Genomic DNA, 24,633 nt, shown 5'->3' with positions numbered 1-24,633 from the left:
CTCTGGCCAGATGCAGTGCCTCTTCCAATAAATCTGATGAATGGAAGGCCTCCCAAACAGTCCGAGATACCCATAATGCCTGATGAATGTTAGGCAGGAGCCAAGGGTTCTAAACCAGGAGCCCTACCCTGAGGGGGGGGGGGGTGTTACTCAAAAAGGCTCCTCCTTTGGCTTGTACCAAGAAAGATTTGCTGTGCTAAAATCACACCCTTGTCAGTCACCCCAGAGGAAAGAGGATGAGTTCTGGTCTTCTCTGAGCTCTGATTAGGAAAAGAAAAGTACAGTTGTGTACCTACCATAAATGTAGATGTTCGAGTGTATTCACTGTTGCAGTCATTACAGTTGGGTTATCCTGCTGGCAGGCTACCCGCAGTCGGCCAGAGTTCCAAAGTCTAGGTCCGGCATTGGTTGCTGTCGCCTCTTCCCTGATGTCAGTGTGCCAGGGGTATAAAAGATGCAACTGACGCCATTTTCTTCAGTTTTTCTTGGCCCAGATGTCAGGTGCCCCCAGATAGGAAGGCTGAAAAAATAAAAATATGCCAAAAAGCATGCATGTACTAATATAAACATTTCCTTCATCTACAAGCAAATACACCACATAGGTTGAATAGCGTTGAGAAGTACAGAAAAGTCCCAGCAATGAAAAAGGGGGATGGTGGGTAGGTAACCTGGACTGCAACAGTGAATACACTCGAACATCTACATTTATGGTAGGTACACAACTGTACTATGTTCATCGTATTTCACTGCTGCAGTCATTAGAGTTGGGTTGAATCCCAAAGCTGAGGTTGGGTGGCTGGGCCTAAAAAGGATTAGGAGAGGATACCAGGCCCTGCAGAACTGCAGTGGCAAAGCCTGCTCTGGATTTAGAGTAGAGAGGTAAGTGGTAGTGCTTGGTGAAAGTGTGCACTGAACTCCAGGTTGCAACTTCTAAAATGTCTTTGGTTGGTACTCCTCTGAGAAAGGCTGCTGAAGTGGCTACTGCTCTGGTAGAATGTGGCCTAATGCCCTTAGGCACTGGTTTGCCATGTTGTGCATAACAGAAGCGAATGCAGTGTCCTATCCATTTTGAAATTGTCTGCTTTGAGATAGGCTTTACTTGTGATCCTGCAGCATAGGCTACAAACAGTTGCTCAGTTTTTCTGAAGGCTTTTGTTTTGTCCAAGTAGAATCGTAGCTGTCTGTGTATGTCCAAAGCATGCAGAAGTCTCTCTCCCCTTTATTCTGGGGATTTGGATAAAAGTTGGTAGATGAATGGTTTGGTTAAGAGCCACATTGGAAACCACCTTTGGCATGAATGTTGGGATTGTCCTAAAAGAGACCCTGTCCTGGTGAAAAATGATGAAAGGTTCCGTTGCCATTAATGCCTGCAACTCTGAGACTCTTCTTGCTGAAGTTATTGCTAGGAGCAGAACAGTTTTCCATGATAAGACTTTTATATCAGCTGTGCTGGCTGGTTCAAAAGGAGGCAGTGTGAGCTTTTCTAAAACAAAATTGAGATCCCAAGTAGGTATTGGTGCTCTCCTTGGGGGTCTTATGTTTTTTGCCCCTCTGAGGTACTGCCTTAGTAGTGGATGTGAAAAAATAGGAGGTTCCGTATTGTAATGAGCTGAAATGGCAGAGGCATGGATCTTAATAGATGAGAAGGATAGGCCTTTGTCAAGCATCTCAGTTAGGTATTGTAAAATCTGAGGTATATTTGGAACAAGTGGTTCGAACCCTTGTGCCTGGTTCCAAGCACAGAATCTCTTCCATTTTTCTGCATAAAATTTCCTACTGTTGGGCCTCCTGGCTTCTAAAATGACATCCATAACAGCTTTAGAGAGAGGTGCGGTCTGAGTGGCTACATTATCTGCCATGCTGCCAGATTTAAGGTTCTCAGTTGACTGTGCAGAATCTGATTGTTTTGTTGAGTCAGAAGATGAGGAATTTGAGGTAAAGGCCAGGCTGGGCCTTGAGACAAGCTCTTTAGGATTGGGTATTAGTGCTGGCGTGGCCAGTCTGGGGCAATAAGGATCATTTTTGGCCTCTCTTGTCTGACTTTTAGGAGCACCTTGGGAAGAAGAGGCAGTGGAGGGAAGGCATAAACTGTCAGGGTTTTCCAGCTGAATGATAGAGCATCCACTTTCCATGCTTGTGAGTGATAAGTTCTTGTGCAGAATTTCTGTAGTTGGCAGTTGTGAGGGGAGGCAAAAAGATCTGATCTATGTCTAGGTGTCCCCATTTCTTTGTTATCATGCTGAACACCTGTGGATTTAGTTTCCATTCGTGAGGATCCATGAGATTTCTGCTTAGCCTGTCTGCCAGTGTATTTTTTGTTCCTGGCAGGAATTGTGCCTGCAGATGTACTTGATAGGACAGTGCTGTGTTCCACAAAGTCATGGCTTGCCTGCAGAGGGGGTAGGAATGTGTGCCCCCTTGCTTATGTACCACATAACTGTGGTATTGTCCGTCTTTATTAGTAGTTGTCCTGGATGTAGTAGGTCCTTGAAAGCTGTCAGGGTATTCTGTACAGCTAGCATCTCTTTTTGATTGATGTGAAGATGCATTTGTTCCTTGGGCCACGTGCCCTGAATACATTTTCCTGCCATATGTGCCCCCCAGGAATAATCCGATGCATCCATTGTTATTGTCTGCCTGGCTGTGGGTAAGGCGAAAGGCTGTCCCTTGTTGTGGTGACAGGCCTGGGACCACTATCGAAACTCCTGTTGTAGGCAGGGAATTAAAGTTATTATTGTTTCCAGGCTGTGGCAATGTTGAGTCCAAACACTTTTTAGATACCATTGTAGTTTCCTTATATGCAGTCTTGCATATGGAATTAGTAGAAAGCAGGACGCCATGAAGCCCAGGGCCTGCAGAATTTTTCTTGCAGGGAGCTGGGTCTTTGTTGCCATCATTTGAAAGTAATGAGTCAGTTGCCTTTGTTTGTCTGGCGTGACATAAGCCATCTGGGCAGTTGTATTTAAGCTTGCACCCAGGAATATTATCTCTTGTGAGGGCACTAGTTTTGATTTCTTTCTGTTTACTGTGTACCCTAGGCAAATTAGTAATCTTTTTACAAACTCCAGATGCTTTAGAAGAATGTCCTTGCTCTCTGCTTGAATAAGGCAGTCATCCAAGTAGGGATATATTTGAATTCCTCTTTGTCTGCAAAATGCAATTACTGGTGCCAGGCATTTTCTGAAGACCCTGGGCGGGGTAGATAAGCCAAAGGGCAGTGCAGAGAATTGCTAATGCATTGAGCCAGCTATGAATCTGAGGTATCTTCTGCAAGATTGTCTGATTGGGACATGCAGGTATGCCTCCTTGAGGTCCAAAGTAACTAGCCAAGCCTTCTTGCCCAGAATGGGTAGAAGTTGCTGCAGTATTAACATTTAGAATTTTGGAACATCCAGGAAAGTATTTAGGATTGACAAGTCCAGTATTGGTCTCCAGGCTTTGTCCTTTCTGGGTACTAGGAAAAGTCTTGAGTAAAATCCTTGTCCTTGTTCTTGCTGTGGTACTCTTTGAATAGCTCCCATGTCCATGAGAGCAGCAATTTATTTTTGTGCCTCTGCCCATTGGTTTTGTGGCAGGTCCAGCATACCTTTTGATTTTGGAAGGGTGTGAAAGTGGAACCTGTAACCCTGAGAAACATTACGTACCCATTTTCCCTGGGTGATTATGTGCCAATTTTGTGAGAAAAGTGCTAGCTTTCCCCCTAGGGGAGCTACCAAAAGGTAAGTGCTCGGCATTTGTAGAGGGAAGTCACTGGGATGGTTTCCTATAAGGTTGTGACTTGTCTTCTCCTCCTTTGGGGGCTGAAGCACCCCACTGTTTGGGTCTGTAGGAGCCTTGGGGCTGAGATCTGCCTCTTGGGCATCTGTATCTGCCTCTTTCTGGTCTGTCTGACACTGGAAAGGACCAATTTTTTGAGGGCCAGTTTCTGCTAAACCTAGGTGGTTGAACCTGCACGAAATCCTTTACAGTCTGCATTGATTTTGCTTTATCCTCCATTTTCTTTAACACCTCTTCTGCCTTCACACCAAACAAAGTATCATGCTGTAGTGGAGCATCCAATAATTTTACTTTAACATGTTCAGGTAAACTTTGTTCTTTCAACCAAGCATGCCTTCGAATGACAGAGCCTGCAACTGCGGCTCTGCAAGAAGCCTCTAATGAATCAAAACCACATTGCAGAGTATGCTTTCCCATTTGTTCAGCTGCATACAATAAATCCTGCATTTCCTTACTGTCAGGACTTTCTGAGTTTGTAAGCACTTTCTGTTTTAACAAAGACATGAGGTACTGCTGATATTTAAGCATGTGAAACTGGCAATTTAAAGCTCTTACAGCTAAAGTAGCAGAAGTGTAAACTTTTTTTCCCCCATCTATCCAGAGCTCTGGAATCCCTATCAGAGGGGACAGGGTTTTTAGCATTGGAAGCCTTAACCCCTTTGGGACCCTGAGAAATTGTTTCTGGGTCCGCTGCAGGGTTTTTGTAAAGAAATTTATGAGAGTCAGGGACCCTGCAGTACATGTCTGGCTTGACTAGTGCAGGGGGTAAAGAATCAGGAGACAGACTGGATTCAGAGAAAACATCATCAACAATATCAAGCACAGGGGGAATAGCCAAGGGCCTGTGCTGAGGCAATAAAAGAAAGTCTCTGAGCCTTTTCTTGGATTCTGAGTAATCCTGGCTTTCCCAATGGAAATGCCCCCTCATGATGTGCAGGGTTTCCCCAAAAGAATAATCCTCAGGCGGGGAGAGGCTGAAGGTATAGATTCTTCTGCATCAGAGTCCTCATAGGGAGGGAGAGAATATCCCTGATCTGAAGAGGAATCAGAGGAAATAGAAACCTGGTCAGAGGAATCATAGTCAATGTCTTGCCTAGGCCTTTTATCAGGAGGGGGATGGGAACCCCTGATCAGAGTAATTAGGTCTTCAGCCATTTTAAGCATCTGTTTCTTTGGCATGGCTGACTGTTCTGGAGAATGCTGTACTTGTTTCCTTGTCTTTAATGGTGTTTTTGACTTTGTCTTGGCTGCTGCAGTGGACTTAATAGTAAGCTGTGAAGGTCTGAAAACACCCTCAGAAGCCGATGCCTGCTCAGCGGCTCCGGACCCATCTGAGGGAATAGTTTCCGCAGGCCCAATTCCTTGAGTTTCCACAGGCCTAGGTGTCTCCACATGGGTGTCGGATACGGCCTGTGGCTCTGAGGTAGCGGGTGTCAGGGGCTGCGAAAGCGCCTCACTGAGAACCGGTGACTGGCCTAGAAGAGGCTTCGTCGTCAGTTTTGGACCTCGGATGCCTGTCCTTTTCTTTGTCTTTGCGTTTTTTATGAATTCCGGTCGTCGGTTGTTTCGACAGCATTATGTAGTTAAACCTTTGGCCAAAGTAATGGAAAGAAAAATCAAACCGACACTTAATAGTGCGTTTGTTAAATCTAGCACAAAACTGACAACTAGTAACGTCGTGGTCAGGGCCTAGGCAAGGAATACAGTAAGAGTGAAAGTCCTTATGAGGTATTTGCTTCCCACAAGAAATACAATTATTAACTTTTACTGACATCGGTCTGGAGCAAGAAAACATTTCCCCAACGGGGTACTTAGCTTTAATGAAGACTTTGGTTCTGAAACTTGATTTCGAAAATCTCAGGAGGCGGCCAACCAGCACTTGCGAACTGCTTTTGCTTCGGGCACTGCGCGGCAAGAAAGATTGAAGAAAATGGTGTTGGTTGCATCTTTTATACCCCTGGTGCACTGACGTCAGGGAAGAGGCGACAGCAACCGACGCCGGACCTAGACTTTGGAACTCTGGCCGACTGCGGGCAGCCTGCTAGCAAGATAACCCAACTGTAATGACTGCTACAGTGAAACACGATGAACATCCGAGGGAATGGTGAGATGATGTACAGGAACCTCCTTTGCCACAAAAGGAAGCATATGACCACTGCTAACTCAACCTTGTTCTAATGATTTATCAATCTCATGTATGGCAAAAACATGTATCAACCTCCAGGTTTCCCCACTCCTTGGAATTCTGACTAGACAAAATTTTCATAGTCCTCATTTTCAGGACTTGGCAAACAGCTGAGGGCGTCCACCAACATATTCATCTCTCCAGGGATCTGCAGATTTGTAAATGTGATGACTCCCTTACCAGCAGAGTTTTTGGTTTCAAGCAAAACCCCCAAAGCAGCATGAGTATTATACCTCTCAATTACTGTCTCTATTTTTCAGTGACATCCTTTTTTGATCAAAATTAATCTCTGTTCCTCCTAATCCCACAAAAATAATTCCAACTGGGGAGAAAAGGTTAATGATTACACTTAGTAAAATAACAGCAATAATTACTTGTTTTACTTTAAAAATGTATGTTAACTCACATTCTCTTATTCTGCCAACATCTCAAGTTAAGAATACTAATATTTTTTTTTAAAGTGCCTCTGATTTTTGGATTAGTTCCCAATTCCGGAAGCTTTCAGGCTTCTGAAGGGAGATCTATGCCTGGCATTGTCAGACCCCACTCTGATGGACCTCATACATATCCACAAAACAAACAGCACCAGAATTACCCATTCTACAGACTTAAAACCTGCTTGTGGTATAAACAGGACCTGCTGGAGAGACAGGTACGTATCTCAGAGACTACCACATCTATGGAACAGGTTCCCCCATCCATGTGAAGCAGAGTTCCTCCCTAACCCAATTCAACTGCTACTTGGACAACTGGATGGGGAACAGGAAATTCATACCTGGTTTGGCACCTAGGTCTCTAATGGACACAAACAACCTGTGAATGGTTCATCTCTCAGGACCCTCTTATGAAAGCCTCATTTCCCAAACTCCTGCTTAAACTTATCAAGGGTATCAGAACTTGTCAGAGATTTGGGATGCATGGCTAGGCTTAAAAAGACCCTTGTGGTCATAAGCTTAGTATACAGCTATGAACATATGTGGTTGAGAGCTAGGACATATATGTTAATGACAAAGATTTGATCACTAGTATGCTAATATGCAGCCACTTTTCTGCAAGACTCTTACGTATGGGGCTAATTATCTGTGGCCCCAGTGTCCTTGGAACAGTCCTGAACCCAGGCAGCTACCAAACATTCAGCAGAAGGCACAAGATAAAAGTGCACTGGCTTCAGAGAGAGAACACTGGTGATCCAGGGTTCAAATCTAGATGCATCTCAAGAGTAAAAGAGACAAGCTAAAACAATAACTTCTCTCAGAGCACCTCATCTGTTTGAAGATGAAGAGCTGGGAGAAGGAATAGCCAATTCTAGGAAGAGATCATTTTCTTTAATATCCAGGACTAATTAAGTAACAGTTCAGTTTTATTCAATGGAAGGAAAAAAAAAGAATAAAGACTTAAAGCAAGACACTGACTGAACAGAACTGATGAAAAGCAAGAACGGAGGACTGCCATTTCATAAACTGACATCTCACCAGGTCTAATGTAAAGTAACTGGTTACTTTGATGGCACACAGCTAAAACTGTGAAAATCACAGTGACTGAAGTGTACAGACATATCACAATTATGAGATACCAAACTGTCTTAAGAGTTATAGACACATTTCACATTGTAAGTAGAAGCATGTTTACCTTACTGAATCACCAAGAGATGACACAACTTTTAATAACCTCTATGGAAATTTAAAATACTGATGAAACTTCCAGCAATGTTTTACATGGACTCACACCTACCATACACTGACAGTCAAGCTGAGGTCAACAAGTCATAATCGCATATAAAGAAAAAATTCTACATTATTTCAAGTGACAAGTACTTTATCAAAAGACATATGGTTTTTACAATCTTAAACTAGAACATTGCCTTAAGAATACTGCTGTAATTTAAAAACTTTGTACAAAACTGAACCAAGAGTACCAGACCTTCATAACAAACAGGGAAGCCACGTATAGAAACTGCAAATTGTGGAGGGCAGAGGCTGTGAGGATTAAATACAGTAATGAATTATTCCCATTAACCCTTTGCAATACCTCACAATTCCAAACTAGCACAGCAATTCTCAGTAAGAACACCATCTGCCTGGAATGGGATATGCAAGGAACGTGACCCATAATCATTTTAAGAAAATGCTACAGTAAAACTGAGGCTGTAACTACTGAAGGCCATTCAAAAAGTAGTCTGAGGTGAGTGTTAGTATTACTTCCCCTTCCTGAAAAATATATCACAGTCTTCTAACATGTATCAAAATCTGCAGACTCAGTCAGCTACCCAGTTTAATATAGAACACATACAGGCACTTACGAATAGAGAAGTTGCACACTTACACTTTTCGGCAATGTGGGCAGCGGGCTAATGTTCTGTCTGTAAACTCTGTCCACTGCAAAGAAATAATAAAAAATGTAAGTAATCCTGTAGTAAATAAGAATGTCAGTTCCCACCAATGCGATTAGAGAAGTGGTACTACCATCTTGGGTACATTCTGGACCACGTCTTAAATAAAAGTTATGTACTTACCATAATGAATTAAGCTCTAGACCAGGACCATTTTCCCCTATTCTCTAGGTCTCAAGGTCAGTAGAATTCCAGAAGTGTGGCACCCAGTACTGGGACAGCACTGGAGATAGTCTGGGCCTGAATGCAACACATGTGAAAGGCCAGTGACAGAAAAACTCTTCCGTGAAGGGAAATCTGGTAAGCTAATATCAAGTTAACTGAAAGGAATTAGGAATTATTTGAACCAACAGACTGACAGATGCCAAATCAGCTTGTGGACAGTCATCTTAATCCCAGAAGAAAGGGTAACAGAATGGGAGTAAAAAGAGAGAGGGGCAGAGTACGCAAGACATCTAGGACATCGAGACATAACTGCAACACCTAAAGCCTGAAACCTAAACGTGGCAGTGACAAAACCAAAGGTATTAAACATGGGTGAGGAAGGAACCCTGGCATGTTTCCTACTCATGACAGACAATAATCCATGATGCAAAGGAAGAAGATAGAGGAGGACCACAGTCAGACCTACTGGTGAGTGCCAAGGATCCATCGCCTGCTCTTGACCAGTAAGCAAAGACTGCAAGAGAAGAACAGAGGTTAGACACCCAGACTTCATTTCTAAGAATTTTCTACCAAATAAACATCTCTTTGTTCAACGACATACAGTTAATGTTTAGCTTCCCACTAGAGGATGACTAACCTAGGAGACACAGAAATCATCATGAATCAACTGTTCTTAGAAGAGAAGCAGGACTAGCAATGTTAGGGCTAGTCCCTAACCCCCTACATTAGGTCCATCTGCTTCATACTTGGTGTCCTCAGATGGTCCAACTTCATGGTAGCCAAGAACTGGGCAAGCACAGCTTAGGTTTCTCTTATAAAGTACAGTTTTGTACCTACCATAAATGTAGATGTCCGATAGATATGCAACTGCAGTCATAACATATGGGGTTGTCCTGCCTCAGGCAGCCCTCGGTCGGCCGAATTCCAAAGTCTGGGTCCAGCGTCGGCTGGTTTCGCCTACTCTCCGACGTCACAACGGCTGGAGTATAAAGGCATCGGCCGACGCCATCTTCTTCAGTGTTTCTTGCCCCAGATGCCAGGTGCCCTCCTAGGAAGGCTAAATTTGGTAAATGGGTAAAAATAATCCCAAGCATGCACAACAGTAATAAACAGATACACCATAGGAAATACCCCCAGCTAATGGGAAAAGGGGTAGGGACCCAAAAAGAAGGATACAGAGGGGTAGAAGGGTGGGAAAATCCGACTGCAGTTGCATATCTATCGGACATCTACATTTATGGTAGGTACAAAACTGTACTATGTCCTTCAAGAATGCAACTGCAGTCATAACATATGGGTTGAATACCATAGCCAAGCTGGGGGTGGATGGAACTATGATAAGGATGGTGTAGCCAAAAATCCCCTGCAGGACTGCCGAAGCAAAGCCTGCTCGGGATCTGGAGTATAAGGGCAGGTTGTAGTGCTTGGTAAATGTATGCACGGAGCTCCATGTAGCAGCCTCTAAAACAGGAGTGTCCAACCTGCGGCCCTCAGAGCTCTTCCATGCGGCCCGCGACCCTTAAATTTAAATTTAATTTTAATTTAACTTTTTTTCCATGTGTTTACACGTCCGCGTACTTTTGCTGTTCTGCGCATTCGCCAACTTTCTTTTTTTCACGTTTTTTTCATACCAGTGTCTTTCTGCTGGTATGCGCATGCGCGAAAACACCGTTCGGGCGTTTTTATATTACTGGTAAACTAAAGAAAAGCTGAAGCGAGATCGTGGAGAGAGGATATACTATTTCATTGTGTACACACCGACTACACTACAACATATCCAAAGGTAAGTTAAGTATTTTGACACTGTGTCTGCTCCCTTAGTTTAGAATGGGTTAAGTCTGGAAGGTGCATTTTTGGAGTTTTTTTTGTATTAGTGGCCAGTTTGAAAGGGATCTGGCTGAGTGCTGTCTGCATTTCTGAGGGTATACTTGACAATCTGTATTAGGGTCTTGTCTTTAAAGGTGGACAACATCCAGTATTAGAGACTGTAAGGGTGGCAGTGACTCATTTCATACTGTAATGTAAGCCGTTGTCCATTCTTTATTGTAGGTAGTACATTGGTGTTTTTTGTTGTTAGCTCAGTTGATGAAGCATGGTGGTATTAGTAGCGGAGTTTGCAACAATAAGGGGCAGTTAGTGTTCAATCCTAGGAGTCCATTAATGGCTATGGAACATCTGGCTTCTGGAGTGAGGAGATCCGATATCAAATAATCTGCTTTAAGTTCTCCTACCTAATACTTTGTTAACTTGGGTCTCTAAGTAGAGAGTGAGAGCAAGAAGAATATAACATTATTCCTAAGAATTGGAGGTGGTTGTAGGCAAAATGTTGAGGGATCAGTGATGACAGGGATAAGGGCATGTTTAATTTTTTTGTGCAGCTTGACTGTAGTTGTGTTGGTATTTACAGCAAGCTAGCCTAACTCATTCCAAAGTACTGCAAAATCAAACTGTAGCTTTCTAATTATTTCATGAGTTGAATTCCCATACCTAGTGACTGCGTAATGTATGTAGATGTGGTTTTCAAGTGTCAGGAAGTCATTATTAATAAATGAGAATACAATGGCTCCAAGAATGGACACTTGTGGGACTCTGCAAGAAATGTTTCCATTTACTGAGGAATCATAAGCTCCACATGTGGTGTAGGATTGATTGGATGGGTAGTTATGAAACTACTGTAAACCTCTGGAGAGAAGCTGAGTATTGTATACCTATTTAGTAATTGCTTACAACTGACTGTTTCAAAGCCTGTATTGAGGTCAAGAAGTATTGTACCAGTTATCAGACCAGACATGGTACTGTAATTGGAATGGAAGCAGTGTTTGACAGTCATTCGCAAGTGATTCTTTTTCCAAGTAATTTTGCTAGTGGGCAACTGTTGGCAGTAGGGTAGAAGTCTGAGGGATATTCTACTAACCGTTAAGAGATTTTCAATGTCAAATAGTTTCATAATTTTATTAGGTTTAATAGTTGCTTCACACTTAGGTCCCGAGTAACACATGGGACTTGCAAGTTCATGTGTAGTTCAAACATTTTTTAATAATTGTAGTACTACATTAACAGAGTATAACCTAGTACTAGCTTTTTATTTATTAGTACTGGTTGATAATTTTATCACTACTACTATTTATGATAGTTTGGATGAACTTGGGTTCTTAGTTAAACTTAAAGCTAAAATGTACGTTTTTAAACGAAAATACTTTTATGTATTTTATGCATTTTGTTAATTCTGAGAAACTATAGTACTTAATGTTTTTAGTACTGGATGTACTGTTAATGGATTATATTTTTTATTTTTAAAGAACATCTTATATTGATTCCACCTTTATTTATAATAGGAAGATCTTGGTCAAAAATGTTAATAGTTCTTGTTTTTGAACTTATTATTTTAGCGTGAGCAATTGATCACATTAGACCGCATAAACCTGAGGTCTCTTGGTTTTTTTTTTTTTTTTTTTTTGGTCCTCACTTACCGTTTGCCCCCAGACCATTTCTGTTGACTCAATGCGGCCCTTGCAACTGAAAAGGTTGGACACCCCTGCTCTAAAATGTCCTTTGTTGCCACTCCTCTTAGGAAAGCTGTGGAAGTGGCTATAGCTCTGGTGGAGTGTGGCCTAATATTGTCTGGCACACCCTTTCCATGGAAAGAATAGCAGAATCTGATGCAATGTCCAATCCATTTTGAAATTGTTTGTTTGGAGATTGCTTTTCCCTGCACTCCAGCAGCATAGGCTACAAACAGTTGGTCAGACTTTCTGGTGGCCTTAGTTCTGTCCAAGTAGTAACGTAGTTGTCTGTGTATGTCCAAAGTATGCAGTAGTTTTTCCCCCTTATTTTGAGGATTGGGGAAGAATGTAGGCAGGTGAATAGCTTGATTTAGAGACACCCTGGAAATAACTTTTGGCATGAATGTAGGATTGGTTCTTAGAGAAACTCTGTCTTGATGAAAAATGAGGAAGGGAGGTACTGCCATGAGTGCCTGTATCTCCGAAACTCTTCTTGCAGATGTGACTGCCAATAAGAAGGCCGTCTTCCATGAAAGAAATTGCATTTCTGAAGTTGCTGCTGGCTGAAATGGAGGAAGAGTTAATTTTTCCAACACATAATTGAGGTCCCATGCAGGTACTGGCTGTTTTCTGGGAGGTTTGATATTCTTTATTCCTCTTAGAAACTGTCTTAGCAGAGGATGAGAAAACACTGGAGGGTCACAGTTGTATTTTGCTGAGATTGCTGAGGCATGAATCTTTATTGAAGAGTATGAGAGTCCAGTATGAAATAGTTCCGCCAAGTATTCTAAAATCTGAGGTATACTCGGTAATGCTGTGTCCTGACCCCTGTTGGCATTCCAGATGCTGAATCTCTTCCACTTGGCTGAATAGGTTTTTCTGGTGGAAGGTCTGCGTGCTTCCAGCAAGATTTCTTGAACTGAGTTTGAAAGAGAATTAGGTGGAGAAGTCATGTTAGCCTCCAGGCTGTCAGATGTAATGTTTTCAGGTCTTGATGTACAGTCCTGTAATTGTGTTGTGTTAGGAGCAGGGGCCATAGGGTCAGAGGCCATGGTTTGGTCCGAGTTATGGTCAATAGCAATAGGTACCAGTGTTGCCTTGGCCAGTCTGGAGCTATCAAGATGCCTGTTGGTTGTTCTGCTTTGATCTTCAGTATCACCTTGGTCAGCAGAGGCAGAGGAGGGAATGCATAAATTTTTAGAGAATTCCAGCTGAAGGAGAGAGCATCCGTTTTCCAGGCTAGAGGACGGTAAGTCCTTGTGCACAATTGTTCCAGGTGATGATTTAAGTGGGAAGCAAAAAGATCTACATCCGGTCTTCCCCATGTCTTTGTCAGTTGAGAGAAAATGTGAGGGTGCAGCATCCATTCGTGTGGATCCATGAAATTTCTGCTGAGGTTGTCCGCCAGTACATTGTCCTCACCTGGTACAAACTGGGATTGTAGATGTATCTTCAGGCTCAGGGATTTTTCCCAGAGAAGCACTGTTAGTCTGCAGAGGGGATAAGAATGAGTGCCTCCCTGCTTGTTTATGTACCACATGACAGTGGTGTTGTCTGTCCTTATTAGCAAATGCCCTTGTTGTAGTGATTTTTCAAAAGTCTCGATTGCATGCATCACTGCCAACATCTCCTTTTGGTTTATGTGCAGATGTCTTTCCTTTGGCGTCCATTGCCCTTGAATGCATCTGACCTCCATGTGCGCCCCCCATCCATGGTCTGAGGCGTCTGTTGTAATCATTTGGCCTGCTTGAGGTCTGTTGAAAGACATGCCTTTGTTTAGCTGACTGGCTTGAGCCCACCATAAAAATTCTTTTTGCAGACATGGAATAAGTGGGATTATGTCCTCTAGGCTTTGGCTGTGCTGAGACCATAAGTTTATTAAATACCATTGCAGCTTTCTCATATGAAGTCTTGCCAAAGGTATCAGAAGGATGCAAGATGTCATGAACCCCAGGGCCTGCAGGATTTTCCTTGCAGTCAGCTGGGAGAGTTTTGCTAGGCCTTTGAAGTACTCTGGTAAATGCTGCTGTTTTTCCTCTGTGAGGTAGGCCATTTGGTTTTCTGTGTCCAGTTTGGCTCCTAAGAAGATAATCTGTTGGGATGGCAGTAGTTTTGACTTCTGAATGTTGACTGTGTATCCCAAGGCCTGCAGTAGATGCATGATATAGTCCAAATTTTCTTTTAAGGTTTGTTTGTTGTCTGCTTGTATGAGGCAGTCGTCCAAGTAAGGGTATATTTGAATCCCCTGCAGTCTGCAGTGTGCCACTACTGATGCCAGGCATTTCGTGAACACTCTGGGCGCAGTAGATAAGCCAAACGGCAATGCTGAGAATTGATAATGCTCTGTCCCTGCAAGAAATCTGAGGTATCCTCTGCAGCTTTGTCTGATTGGGACATGCAGGTATGCCTCCTTGAGGTCCAGAGTGACCAGCCAAGACCCCTTGCCCAACATGGGAAGGAGTTGCTGCAGCGTCAGCATTTTGAACTTTGGCACTATGAGAAAAGTGTTTAGAGATGACAAGTCCAGTATGGGTCTCCATTTGTTTTCTTTTCTTGGAACAAGGAACAGTCTTGAATAAAATCCCTGGCCTTGCTCCTGAGGAGGAACCCTTTCTATTGCTTTTATACTTAATAGCTTGGAAACTTGAGAGAGTGCCTCTGCCCTTTGATGATGTGGCAGGTTTGGCATGCCTTGTCTTATTGGTAATGTGTGGAAGTGGAATCTGTAACCCTTGTCTATCAAATCCAGAATCCAGTTGTCCTTGGTTAAGATATGCCAGTTTTGTGAGAATAAGGATAATTTTCCGCCCAAAGGTGCTTCTCTTTGAGCCTTTGTAGGCGGACCGAAAGTCAAGTCATTGTGATTGTCCTTGTGGTGCAGCTGAACTGTCTGTGCCACTTCGTTGATTTGGAGGTTGCCATTGGCGGCCCCTGTAAGATCCTCGGTATTGCCCTCTACCTCGGGCACGTCTGCTTTTTCCCCTTTGAAACTTGTCAGAGCCGGGGAAGGACCAATTCTTTGAAGGCCAGTTTCTGCTGAATCTGGGTGGCTGAACCTGAAGGAAATCCTTGACTGTCTGTACTGACTTTGCTTTTTCCTCTATGGATTTCAACACATCTTGTGCATTTGCACCAAAAAGCTTCTGTTTTTCCAAAGGTGCATCCAGTAACTTCACTTTAACATGGTCAGGCAAAGACTGATCCTTTAACCAAGCATGTCACGATCACAGCCCCAGTCATAGCTGCCCTACATGAAGCTTCCAGTGCATCATAACCACACTGAAGAAAATGGTTATTAACCTGCTGAGTGTTATGTATATGATCCTGCAATGCCTTTTTATCAATAGGCTCAGGAGAGGCTAACTTTTTCTGTAAATCATCCAGGAGAAAATCTTGGTACTGAAAATGTGAAAAAGGCAGTTAAGTGACCTCATGGCTAGGGTAGTAGAGGTATATACTTTTTTACCCCATCTCTCCAGGGACCTTGCTTCTCTGTCCGCTGGCAGTGGGTTTTTGGCAGAGGAGGTAGCCACTCCCTTGGGGCCCTGTGAAATAGTTTCTAGATCCACAGAGTGGGCCTTAAAAGGTGCTTGTGAGTGTCAGGGACCCTATAATATCTGTCCTGCTTGACTGGAGCACGAGGAAGAGAATCAGGGTTAGCACTGGAGTCAGAGAAAACATCATCCAAAACATCCATAACAGGTGGAATAGCCAAAGGTCTGTGCTGGGGAAGCTTGAGGAAGGTACGAAGCCTTTTCCTGGAGTCAGAGAATTCCTGACCCTGCCATTGAAAATGTTCCCTCATGGAATGCAGGACTTCACCAAAAGAGAAATCCTCTGGAGGGGAGGCAGAGGGAATTGATTCCTCAGCATCAGAGTCCTCGTAGGCCTGGAAGGATTCTTCTTGGGTATCAGAATGCTCAGAATCCCGAGAGGCTTCATCCGAAGAGAGGTCGACTGCCTGCTCAGTTCTAGGCCTTTTCTCTGCAGGTGGCTGAGAACCCCTGTCCGGATGAGGCTGAGACCCCCTGATAAGGGAAATAAGATCAGCAACCAGAGACATGATCTGCTTATCAGAAGGGGCCTGGGCAGTAGGTTTAGGATGGGCCTTGGCCTGACTGGCGGCCTTAGCGCGTGCAAAGGCCTTGATGGACATGGATACAGGAGGCCTAGCAGCCCCACGTGCAGGTGTAACCTTGTCCACAGAAATGGTGTCGGGTAGATCCAGAACTTCGGTTTCCGGAGGAAAATCAACAACCGGCACCAGAGAGATCTCCGAGACCGAAGGTCGTGTTAACGCTGTGTCGTCGGCCTGGAGCGGTTGATTTACCACTTCCGAAGGGACCGGAGCACTAGCAGAGGGTTTGGGAGTAGCATCGGTAGCGGACGCGGGCCGAGGATGTCGGTCCCGGTCCTTGCGTTTTTAGCAGCTTGGGTTGTCGGTAGATCCGACGGCATGATATACGCAAAAGATTCACCGAAAAAGTCCTCGGCGAATTCTGCCCGGCTCCTGAGAGTGCGCTTATTAAAGCAAGCACAGGCCGAGACGTCGTGGTCTGGGCCCAGGCAAGGAAGGCAGAGAGAATGGAAGTCCTTATGAGGTATTTGTTTACCACAAGACAAACAATTATTAACTTTCTCAATTTGTTCTGACATCGGCTGAGGCAAGAATAAATGTTCCCCAACGGAGTACTTAGCTTTTAGATGACTTCGGTACTGAAAATACAGGAGCTGACCGACCGGCGCTTGCGAACTGCTTCTGCTTCAGGCACCGCGCGGCAAGAAAGACTGGGGAAGATGGCGTCGGCCGATGCCTTTATACTCCAGCCGTTGTGACGTCGGAGAGGAGGCGACACCAGCCGACGCCGGACCCAGACTTTGGAATTCGGCCGACCGAGGGCTGCCTGAGGCAGGACAACCCCATATGTTATGACTGCAGTTGCATTCTTGAAGGACATCTGGGTTGAAGTACTGGCGTCGTCCACTTGTTATCAGTACTTAGCTGTAGTCACTGGTAGAAAAGACTGTACTTGTGACAGCCCTGAGTCGTGAAATGACAACTGCGACAGTGCCTGGAGTCTGAGCTTTTTTTTTTCCTGGCATCTAGCAAGAGTATATCCTTACAACAGCCATCAGTAGAACCATGCAAGTCAAGTGATTGGAAAGAATTAGGGTACAATTACCCCTCAATCCAGACATAGGGATACTGGCAAGGGCACAATGTAGCATTTCCTTGTAAATGCAGAAGAGAGCTGCAAAAAAAAAAAAACAGCACAAACAGGATACTCTTGTCAATCAAACCCATTGCAGAGGGCCTCTTGAAGTGAAGTTTGCTTGATGTACAACTTAAAAGCATCCTTTACAAAGTCACTTCAGCAATTATAGGTAACTTAGATGTATAAACAGTATGGCTTACTACACACTGTCAAAATGCAGGCCTGAACCTGCATTAGGATTACCTCCCAACTTCACTATCACAACGCCACCCCCCCTCAAAAAAGGTAACAGCAATCCTGCCAGTGTTATTCCATGCTCCCTTCTAACTGCTTCCCAACTAAATTCTCAGATCTACAAAAAGCAGCAGTTAGGAGTGAACGTGGTCTAACAATAGCAAAGCTCTGACAATGTATTTTTTGTGGCAGGGACACACTGTTAGAAAAAAGGAGGGAAGGGTTCTTGGAGTCAAGAATATAATGTTGATGCAGACTCGATATCAAAGTTATGATAATGTGAAGTGAATACAATTGTGGCACTTTAAAGCACAGACATTAACCCGAACAACAGTTTGCAAATTGTAACATGGAAGTATATTTCTGCCTCTATTATAGAGGATGGTAAATTACCAGAACTTGAAATTACAAACTGTATTAACAATACTAGGAATGGTGTGTTGAATCTCGGGGAGGTGGCCAACTGTAATATTTGCTCTATTAATTAATCTACATCAGCTAAGTCTGTTTTTGTTTTTTTTGATTGCCAGTTACAAACCGGTGCAGCCCATACCAACCTCTGGCAATAACATGCAGGCAAATGGGACAGGGATAGAAGTTTATGTTCTTTTTTTTTTCAAAACAGGTTTATTGAAGAAGTTTGTGTGCTTGAAGTAGTGCAAACTAAAGGTTTTATTCTGGTGTTTTGCCCTTTTGCTTACAAAATAAATCCTGTACTACATCACAGAAACAATGTTTTGTCAACATCTTTTCTTATGCAGTGAAACGTTTTATGGTGCATCCTCTCTAACGGCTATGAGAAAAATGTTTATCACACTCATGCCACAAATGTATTTTACTTGAAACAAACAAACTATTCTCCTCTTTAGAGATTGGCTTCCTCTGCCGATCAACTTACCAGGAAAGCAGTATTACAATGGCCACAGATGACACGGGCTCCCACAGGCTGAGGTTCTGGACTGGCAGGACCCGGATGGACTGGACCTAGATTAATAATTCTTTTACTGCAAAATGAACAGAAACGATTTTTTTATGACATTGCAACATAATACCTAAAAAAACAACTAAGCATGTTTACAGTAAACAACAAACTACCACTATATACACTCTCACAGCATTGGAGCCACATGTCTGTACTGTTTAAGTGGATAAGATTTCATAAGTAACGCTGGTGATTCAACTTTGACAATGACCAACAGTGGTTGGTGAAAATGGAAAGTCTGGGGTGGTGAAACTGTGCACCAATTTAAGGAGCTTCATCATTACAGAAAGAAAGCAATCAAAAAGTACAGTTGTGTACACTTACCAAAAAATATAGATGTTCGAGTGTATTCACTGTTGCAGTCATTACATTTGGGTAATCTGCTGGCAGGTTGCCCTCAGTTGGCCTGATTAACAAAGGCTTGGGTCCTGCGTCGGTTGCTGTCTCTTCTTCCATGACGTCAGGAGTATAAAACATGCAGCCGACGCCATTACATCAGTTTTTCTTACCCCAGGTGTCAGGTGCCCCCCAAATGGGGAGCAAGATATATATAAATATATATAATTAGAAACACAAAAATATACCTCCAAACAAAAGCAAATACACCAAAAAGGCTTTTAAGCATAATAAAAGAAAGAAGAGGTATAATAACAGAAAAACAGGGGGCTGGAGGGAGGGTAACCAGGACTGCAACAGTGAATACACTCTGACAGCTACATTTATGTTAAATGTACACAACTGTATTATGTTCTTCGTGTTTCACTGTTGCAGTCATTACATTTGGGTAGATTCCCAAAGCTAAGGTTTGGAGGATGGATCTACACAGCATTAGGAACAGCTGTAAGGCCCTGCAAAACAGCAGTGGCAAAGCCAGCTCTGGATTTAGAGAAAACTGGTAAGTGATAATGCTTGGTGAAAGTATGCACTGAACTCCAGGTAGCAGCTTCTAGAATATCCCTGGTAGGAACACCTCTGAGAAAGGCTGCTGAAGTAGATGCAGACCTGGTGGAATGAGATCTGATCCCCTGAGGGATAGCATTTCCATGGTGCTTATAACAGAAATGAATACAATGGCTTATCCATTTAGAAATAGTTTGCGTTGAAATAGCCTTCCCCTCTGCCCCTGCAGCAAATGCTACCAGCAGTTGTTCAGATTTTCTTTGAGATTTACTCCTGTCCAAGTAGAATCTAAGCTGTCTGTGCACATCCAGTGAATGCAGAATACACTCTCCCTTGTTTTGTGGATTGGGAAAGAAAGTTGGCAAATGAATGGACTGATTAAGAGCCACATTGGATACCACCTTGGGCATGAATGATGGATTGGTCCTGAGTGACACCTTGTCCGCATGAAAGATGATGAAAGGCTCAACTGCCATAAGGGCCTGTAATTCAGATATCCTTCTAGCTGAAGTGATTGCTAAAAGGAAGGCTGTTTTCCAGGAAATAAATTTTAAGTCTGCAGTTGCAGCTGGCTCGAAAGGAGGTAGAGTGAGTTTCTCCAATACAAAGTTAAGGTCCCAGGCAGGGGTTAGAGCTCTCCTGGGTGGTCTCAAGTTTTTGGCCCCTCTGAGATACTGCTCCAGAAGAGGATGAGAGAAGGGGGGGTTGTCTGTGTTGTAATGAGCTGAAATGGCTGAGGCATGGATTTTTATAGTAGAAAAAGACAGGCCCTTGTGAAGCATCTCAGTTAAGTATTGCAAAATTTGAGGTAAATTGGGCACTGCTGTGCTCATCCCTTGAGATTGATTCAAGGCAGAGAATCTTTTCCATTTATCTGCATAAGATTTTCTAGTACTAGGTCTTCTCGCCTCCAAAATGACATCCATCACAGATTTGCTGAGGGATGCTAAGGGGGAATTTATGTGAGTAGCCAAGTTGCAAGATTCAATGTTTGGAGCTGAGGGTGCAGAATTTGGTTCTCCTGCTGAGACAGTAAGGAAGGTGCCCGAGGCAGGTGGCACGGAGAAATGTGTGACACACTGCGCAGGAAAGGGTACCAGTGTTGGCGAGGCCAGTCTGGAGCAATCAAAATCATTTTTGGTTTGTCCTGTTTGACTTTTAGTAGAACTTTGGAGAGCAAAGGCAGAGGGGGAAAGGCATAGACTGATAGTTTTTTCCAGCTGAAGGACAAAGCATCCACTTTCCAGGCTGTTTTGTGGTGAGTTCTTGTACAAAATTTGTCCAACTGGTAGTTCTGGAGTGAGGCAAAAAGATCTATGTCTGGGCTCTCCCATTTGCGTGTCAACATGTTGAAAATCCTTGGCTCCAGTTTCCATTCGTGAGGGTCTTTGACATTTCTGCTTAGCTCGTCTGCCAGAACATTCTGCTTTCCTGGCAGGAATTGAGCTTGTAGTTGTACTTGTTAGCTCAAGGCCGTGTTCCACAATGCCATGGCTAGTCTGCAGAGGGGGTAAGAATGTGTACCCCCCTGCTTGTATATGTACCACATAACCGTGGTGTTGTTCATCTTTATCAGTAATTGTCCTGGATGAAGGTAGTCCTTAAAGGCTGTCAGTGCATTCTGTACAGCTAACATTTCTTTTTGATTGATATGAAGGTGCATTTGATTTGGGCTCCATTTGCCCTGAATACACTTCCCTGCCAGATGAGCCCCCCATGCATAGTCTGATGCGTCTGTTATTAGGGTTTGGGTGGCAGGGGGTGGTGTGAATGGCAGTCCCTTGTTTTGGTGGCAGGCCTCTGCCCACCATAGGAACTCTAGGTGCAGGCAAGGTATGATAGGAATCATTGTTTCCAGGCTGTGACAATGTTGACTCCATAAACTTTTTAAGTACCACTGAAGTTTCCTCATATGCAGTCTTGCATATGGAATTAGAAGAATGCAGGAGGCCATGAACCCCAAGGCTTGCAGTATTTGCCTTGCACATAGCAGGTTTTTTGTGGCCACCTGTTTGAAGTAAGTCACCAAATGAATTTGCTTTTCTGGCGTAAAGGAAGCCATCTGGACAGTTGTATTCAAACTTGCACCCAGGAATGCAATCATTTGAGAGGGTATCAATTGAGATTTCTTTTCGTTTGTGGTGTACCCTAGACAGGCTAGAAGTCTTTTTACAAACACCAGACGTTTTAGAAGAATGGCCTGGTTTTCTGTCTGAATTAGACAATAGTCCACGTATGGATATATCTGAATATTTCTTTGCCTGCAAAATGCAATTACTGGAGCCAGGCACTTAGTGAATACCCTGGGCGCAGTAGACAAACCAAAGGGCAGCGCACAGAACTGATAATGCATACAGCCTGCTTTGAAGCGTAGGAATCTTCTGCAAGATTCCCTGATTGGGACATGCAAGTAAGCTTCTTTTAAATCTAGAGTTGCCAACCAGGCATCCTTGCCTAGCACAGGAAGTAACTGGTGAAGAGTCAGCATCTTGAATTTTGGAATGTCCAGAAAGGTGTTTAGAGTAAACAGTTCCATAACTGGACGCCATGATTTGTATTTTCTGGGTACCAGGAAAAGTCTGGAATAGAAACCTTGTCCCTTTTTCCTCTTCTGGTACTAGTTGAATAGCCCCCATGTTTAAGAGGGAAAGTACTTGTTTCTGAGCCTCTGCCCACTGCTTTGGGGGCAGGTCTGGCCACCCGTTTGGAGTTGGCAGCGTGTGGAAATGAAATCTGTATCCCTGGGACACTATGTTTAAAACCCATTTGTCCTGAGTTATAAGTTGCCAGTTTCTTGAATGAAGATCCAGTTTTCCCCCCATAGGGGTGGCTAAGAGGCAAGTGCTTGGTAATTTCAAAGGAAAGTCATTGAGACGGTTTACCATAGGGTGGTGCCTTGTTGTTTCCAGATTTGGAAGTGGAAGCACCCCATTGCTTTGTTCTGAAAGTCCCTTGGGACTGAAACCTGGTGCATTTGGAATGTCTGGGTTTGGCCGTAGTGGCTCTGGAAGGAGCTGGAAAGGACCAGTTCTTAGTAGGCCAATGCCTACTAAATCTAGGAGGTTGCAATTGTAAAAAATCTTTCACAGTTTGCATAGATTTAGCTTTATCTTCCATCTTTTTTAGAACTTCTTCAGCCTTATTGCCAAATAGGCAGTCCTGCTGTAAAGGAGCATCCAAAGGTTTTTCTTTAACATGATCAGGCAGAGACTGCTCCTTAAGCCAAGCATGCCTTCTAAGCACAGACCCAGTAACAGCAGCTCTACAAGAGGTCTCTAAAGAATCAAAACCACATTGCAAAGTATGTTTGCCAACTTGTTCAGCTGAATGCAATAAACCCTGCAAATGGTTATTCTCCACACAGTCAGAAATCAACATCATTTTCTGTTTAAGCAGTCTATGCTGTTGATATTTTGGCATATGAAATTGACAGTTTAAAGCCCTGATTGCTAAGGTTGCAGAAGTGTAAACCTTTTTACCCCATCTATCCAGCGCCCTGGAGTCCCTATCAGAAGGGATAGGATTTTTAGCAGTAGAAGCCTTAATGCCCTTGGTCCCCTGAGAAATAGTTTCAGGGTCCACAACAGGATTCTTAAATAGGAATTTGTGGGAGTCATGAACCCTGTAGTACCTGTCTGGTTTGCTAGGGGCTGGAGGCAAGGAATCAGGGGTCATACTGGATTCCGAAAACACATCAACATCTAATACAGGAGGTATAGCCAAAGGCCTATGCTGAGGAAGAAGAAGGAAATCCCTAAGCCTCTTTTTGGATTCAGAGAAATCCCGACTTTCCCACTGGAAATGCTCCCTTAAGGTATGTAAAGTTTCCCCAAAAGAGAAATCCTCAGGCGGAGAAGCAGAGGGAATGGAATCCTCTGCATCAGAGTCCTCATAAGTAGGTATGGACAAATCCAGATGATTAGAACAGTCAGAAGAAACAGAATCCTGATCAGAAGATTCATAGTCATATTCAATCCTAGGCCTCTTGGAGGGAGGGGGGGGTGACTACCCCTGATAAGAGTAATTAAATTTTCAGCCATTATTATCATTTGCTTTTTAGGCAGAGGGGCCTGAATATATGTGGCCTGGGGGTCGTTTTTTTAGACATAGATCGAGATTTAGGCCTTAACACTGAAGTTGGAGTCTGTTTCATATGCAAGTCTGTAGGCCTGAATACACTCTCAGAAGCCGGTGCCTGCTCAGCAGCTCCGGACCCATCCAAGGTAGAGACATCCACGGGTTCCATATGTGAAGTATCTTGCGGCATACCAGACTCTGAATGGGTCTCATTAGAGGCCTGCGAATCAGAAGTAGCGGGTATCAGGAGCTGCGAAAGCGCCTCACTGAGTACCAGCGAACTGGCGACTGGCTTAGGAGAAGCGTCATCGGCAGTTTTGGACCTCAACGGCCTGTCTGTCTTTCTTTGCATTTTTTCAGTATTCCGGTAGTCGGGTGGCTAACCGACGTCATTTCTGGATAATTAAGCCGTGAACCAAAATATTTTGAAGCAAAAATGTACCAACGACGGATAGTGCGCTGATTAAATAAAGCACAAAACCAACAGCAAGGTACGTCGTTGTCAGGGCCTAGGCAAGGAATACAGTACAAATGAAAGTACTTATGAGGTATTTGCTTCCCACAAGTAATACAATTATTAACCTTTACTGACATCGGTAAGGAACAAGAAAAAGTTTCCCCAACGGGGTACTTAGCTTTTAGTTGAAGACTTCGGTTCTGAAACTCACAAATGAAAATTTCAGGAGTCGGCTGACCGGCACTTGCGAACTGCTTCTGCTTCGGGCACCACGCGGCAAGAAAGACTGATGTAATGGCGTCAGCTGCATGTTTTATACCCCTGACGACCTGACATCATGGAAGAAGAGAGCAACCAACGCAGGACCCAAGACTTTGTTAATCAGGCCGACTGAGGGCAACCTGCCAGCAGATTATCCAAATGTAATGACTGCAACAGTGAAACACGATGAACATCAACCATTACATGTGGGGGGGGGGGGCAAGACTGCTTACCAGTGTGTGTGTCTCTCTCACAGTTTGTTTGGTACTAAGAACTACTAGGCACAAACACCCCTTTGTTAGGGCTGACCAGGAAGCAGGGATGGAATAAGGGTAGTGTTGTACTCTCTTCCCCTTTCAGTATTATTTTCGGGTGTTTCAGGGAAGAGGGCTGTCCTTCAGTCACTGCTCTGTCTTCTATCTATACAAGTTCTCCTTAACTAAATTGAGATGCAGTCTCAGTAACTCAACAGGTAGCAAGCTCACCT

At 43.7% G+C, this 24,633-nt stretch overlaps 1 protein-coding gene across 1 annotated transcript in view; it reads right to left on the bottom strand.

The window, feature by feature from the left end:
* Window positions 1-24,633, bottom strand: part of PIP4P1 (phosphatidylinositol-4,5-bisphosphate 4-phosphatase 1) — a 530,596-nt gene that overhangs the window by 89,527 nt on the left and 416,436 nt on the right. The window contains exons 4-5 of the mRNA XM_044057994.1: window positions 18,368-18,473; window positions 8,285-8,337 (exon numbers count right to left, since the gene is read on the bottom strand). Coding sequence (XP_043913929.1) covers window positions 8,285-8,337; window positions 18,368-18,473 — 159 coding nt within the window. The remainder of the gene's footprint in view (window positions 1-8,284; window positions 8,338-18,367; window positions 18,474-24,633) is intronic.

This window comes from Protopterus annectens, chromosome 16.part0, assembly GCF_019279795.1.
Source record: "Protopterus annectens isolate FY-2018-M chromosome 16.part0, PAN1.0, whole genome shotgun sequence".
Taxonomy (NCBI): domain Eukaryota; kingdom Metazoa; phylum Chordata; order Ceratodontiformes; family Protopteridae; genus Protopterus; species Protopterus annectens.
This window is presented reverse-complemented; position numbering and strand designations above follow the sequence as displayed.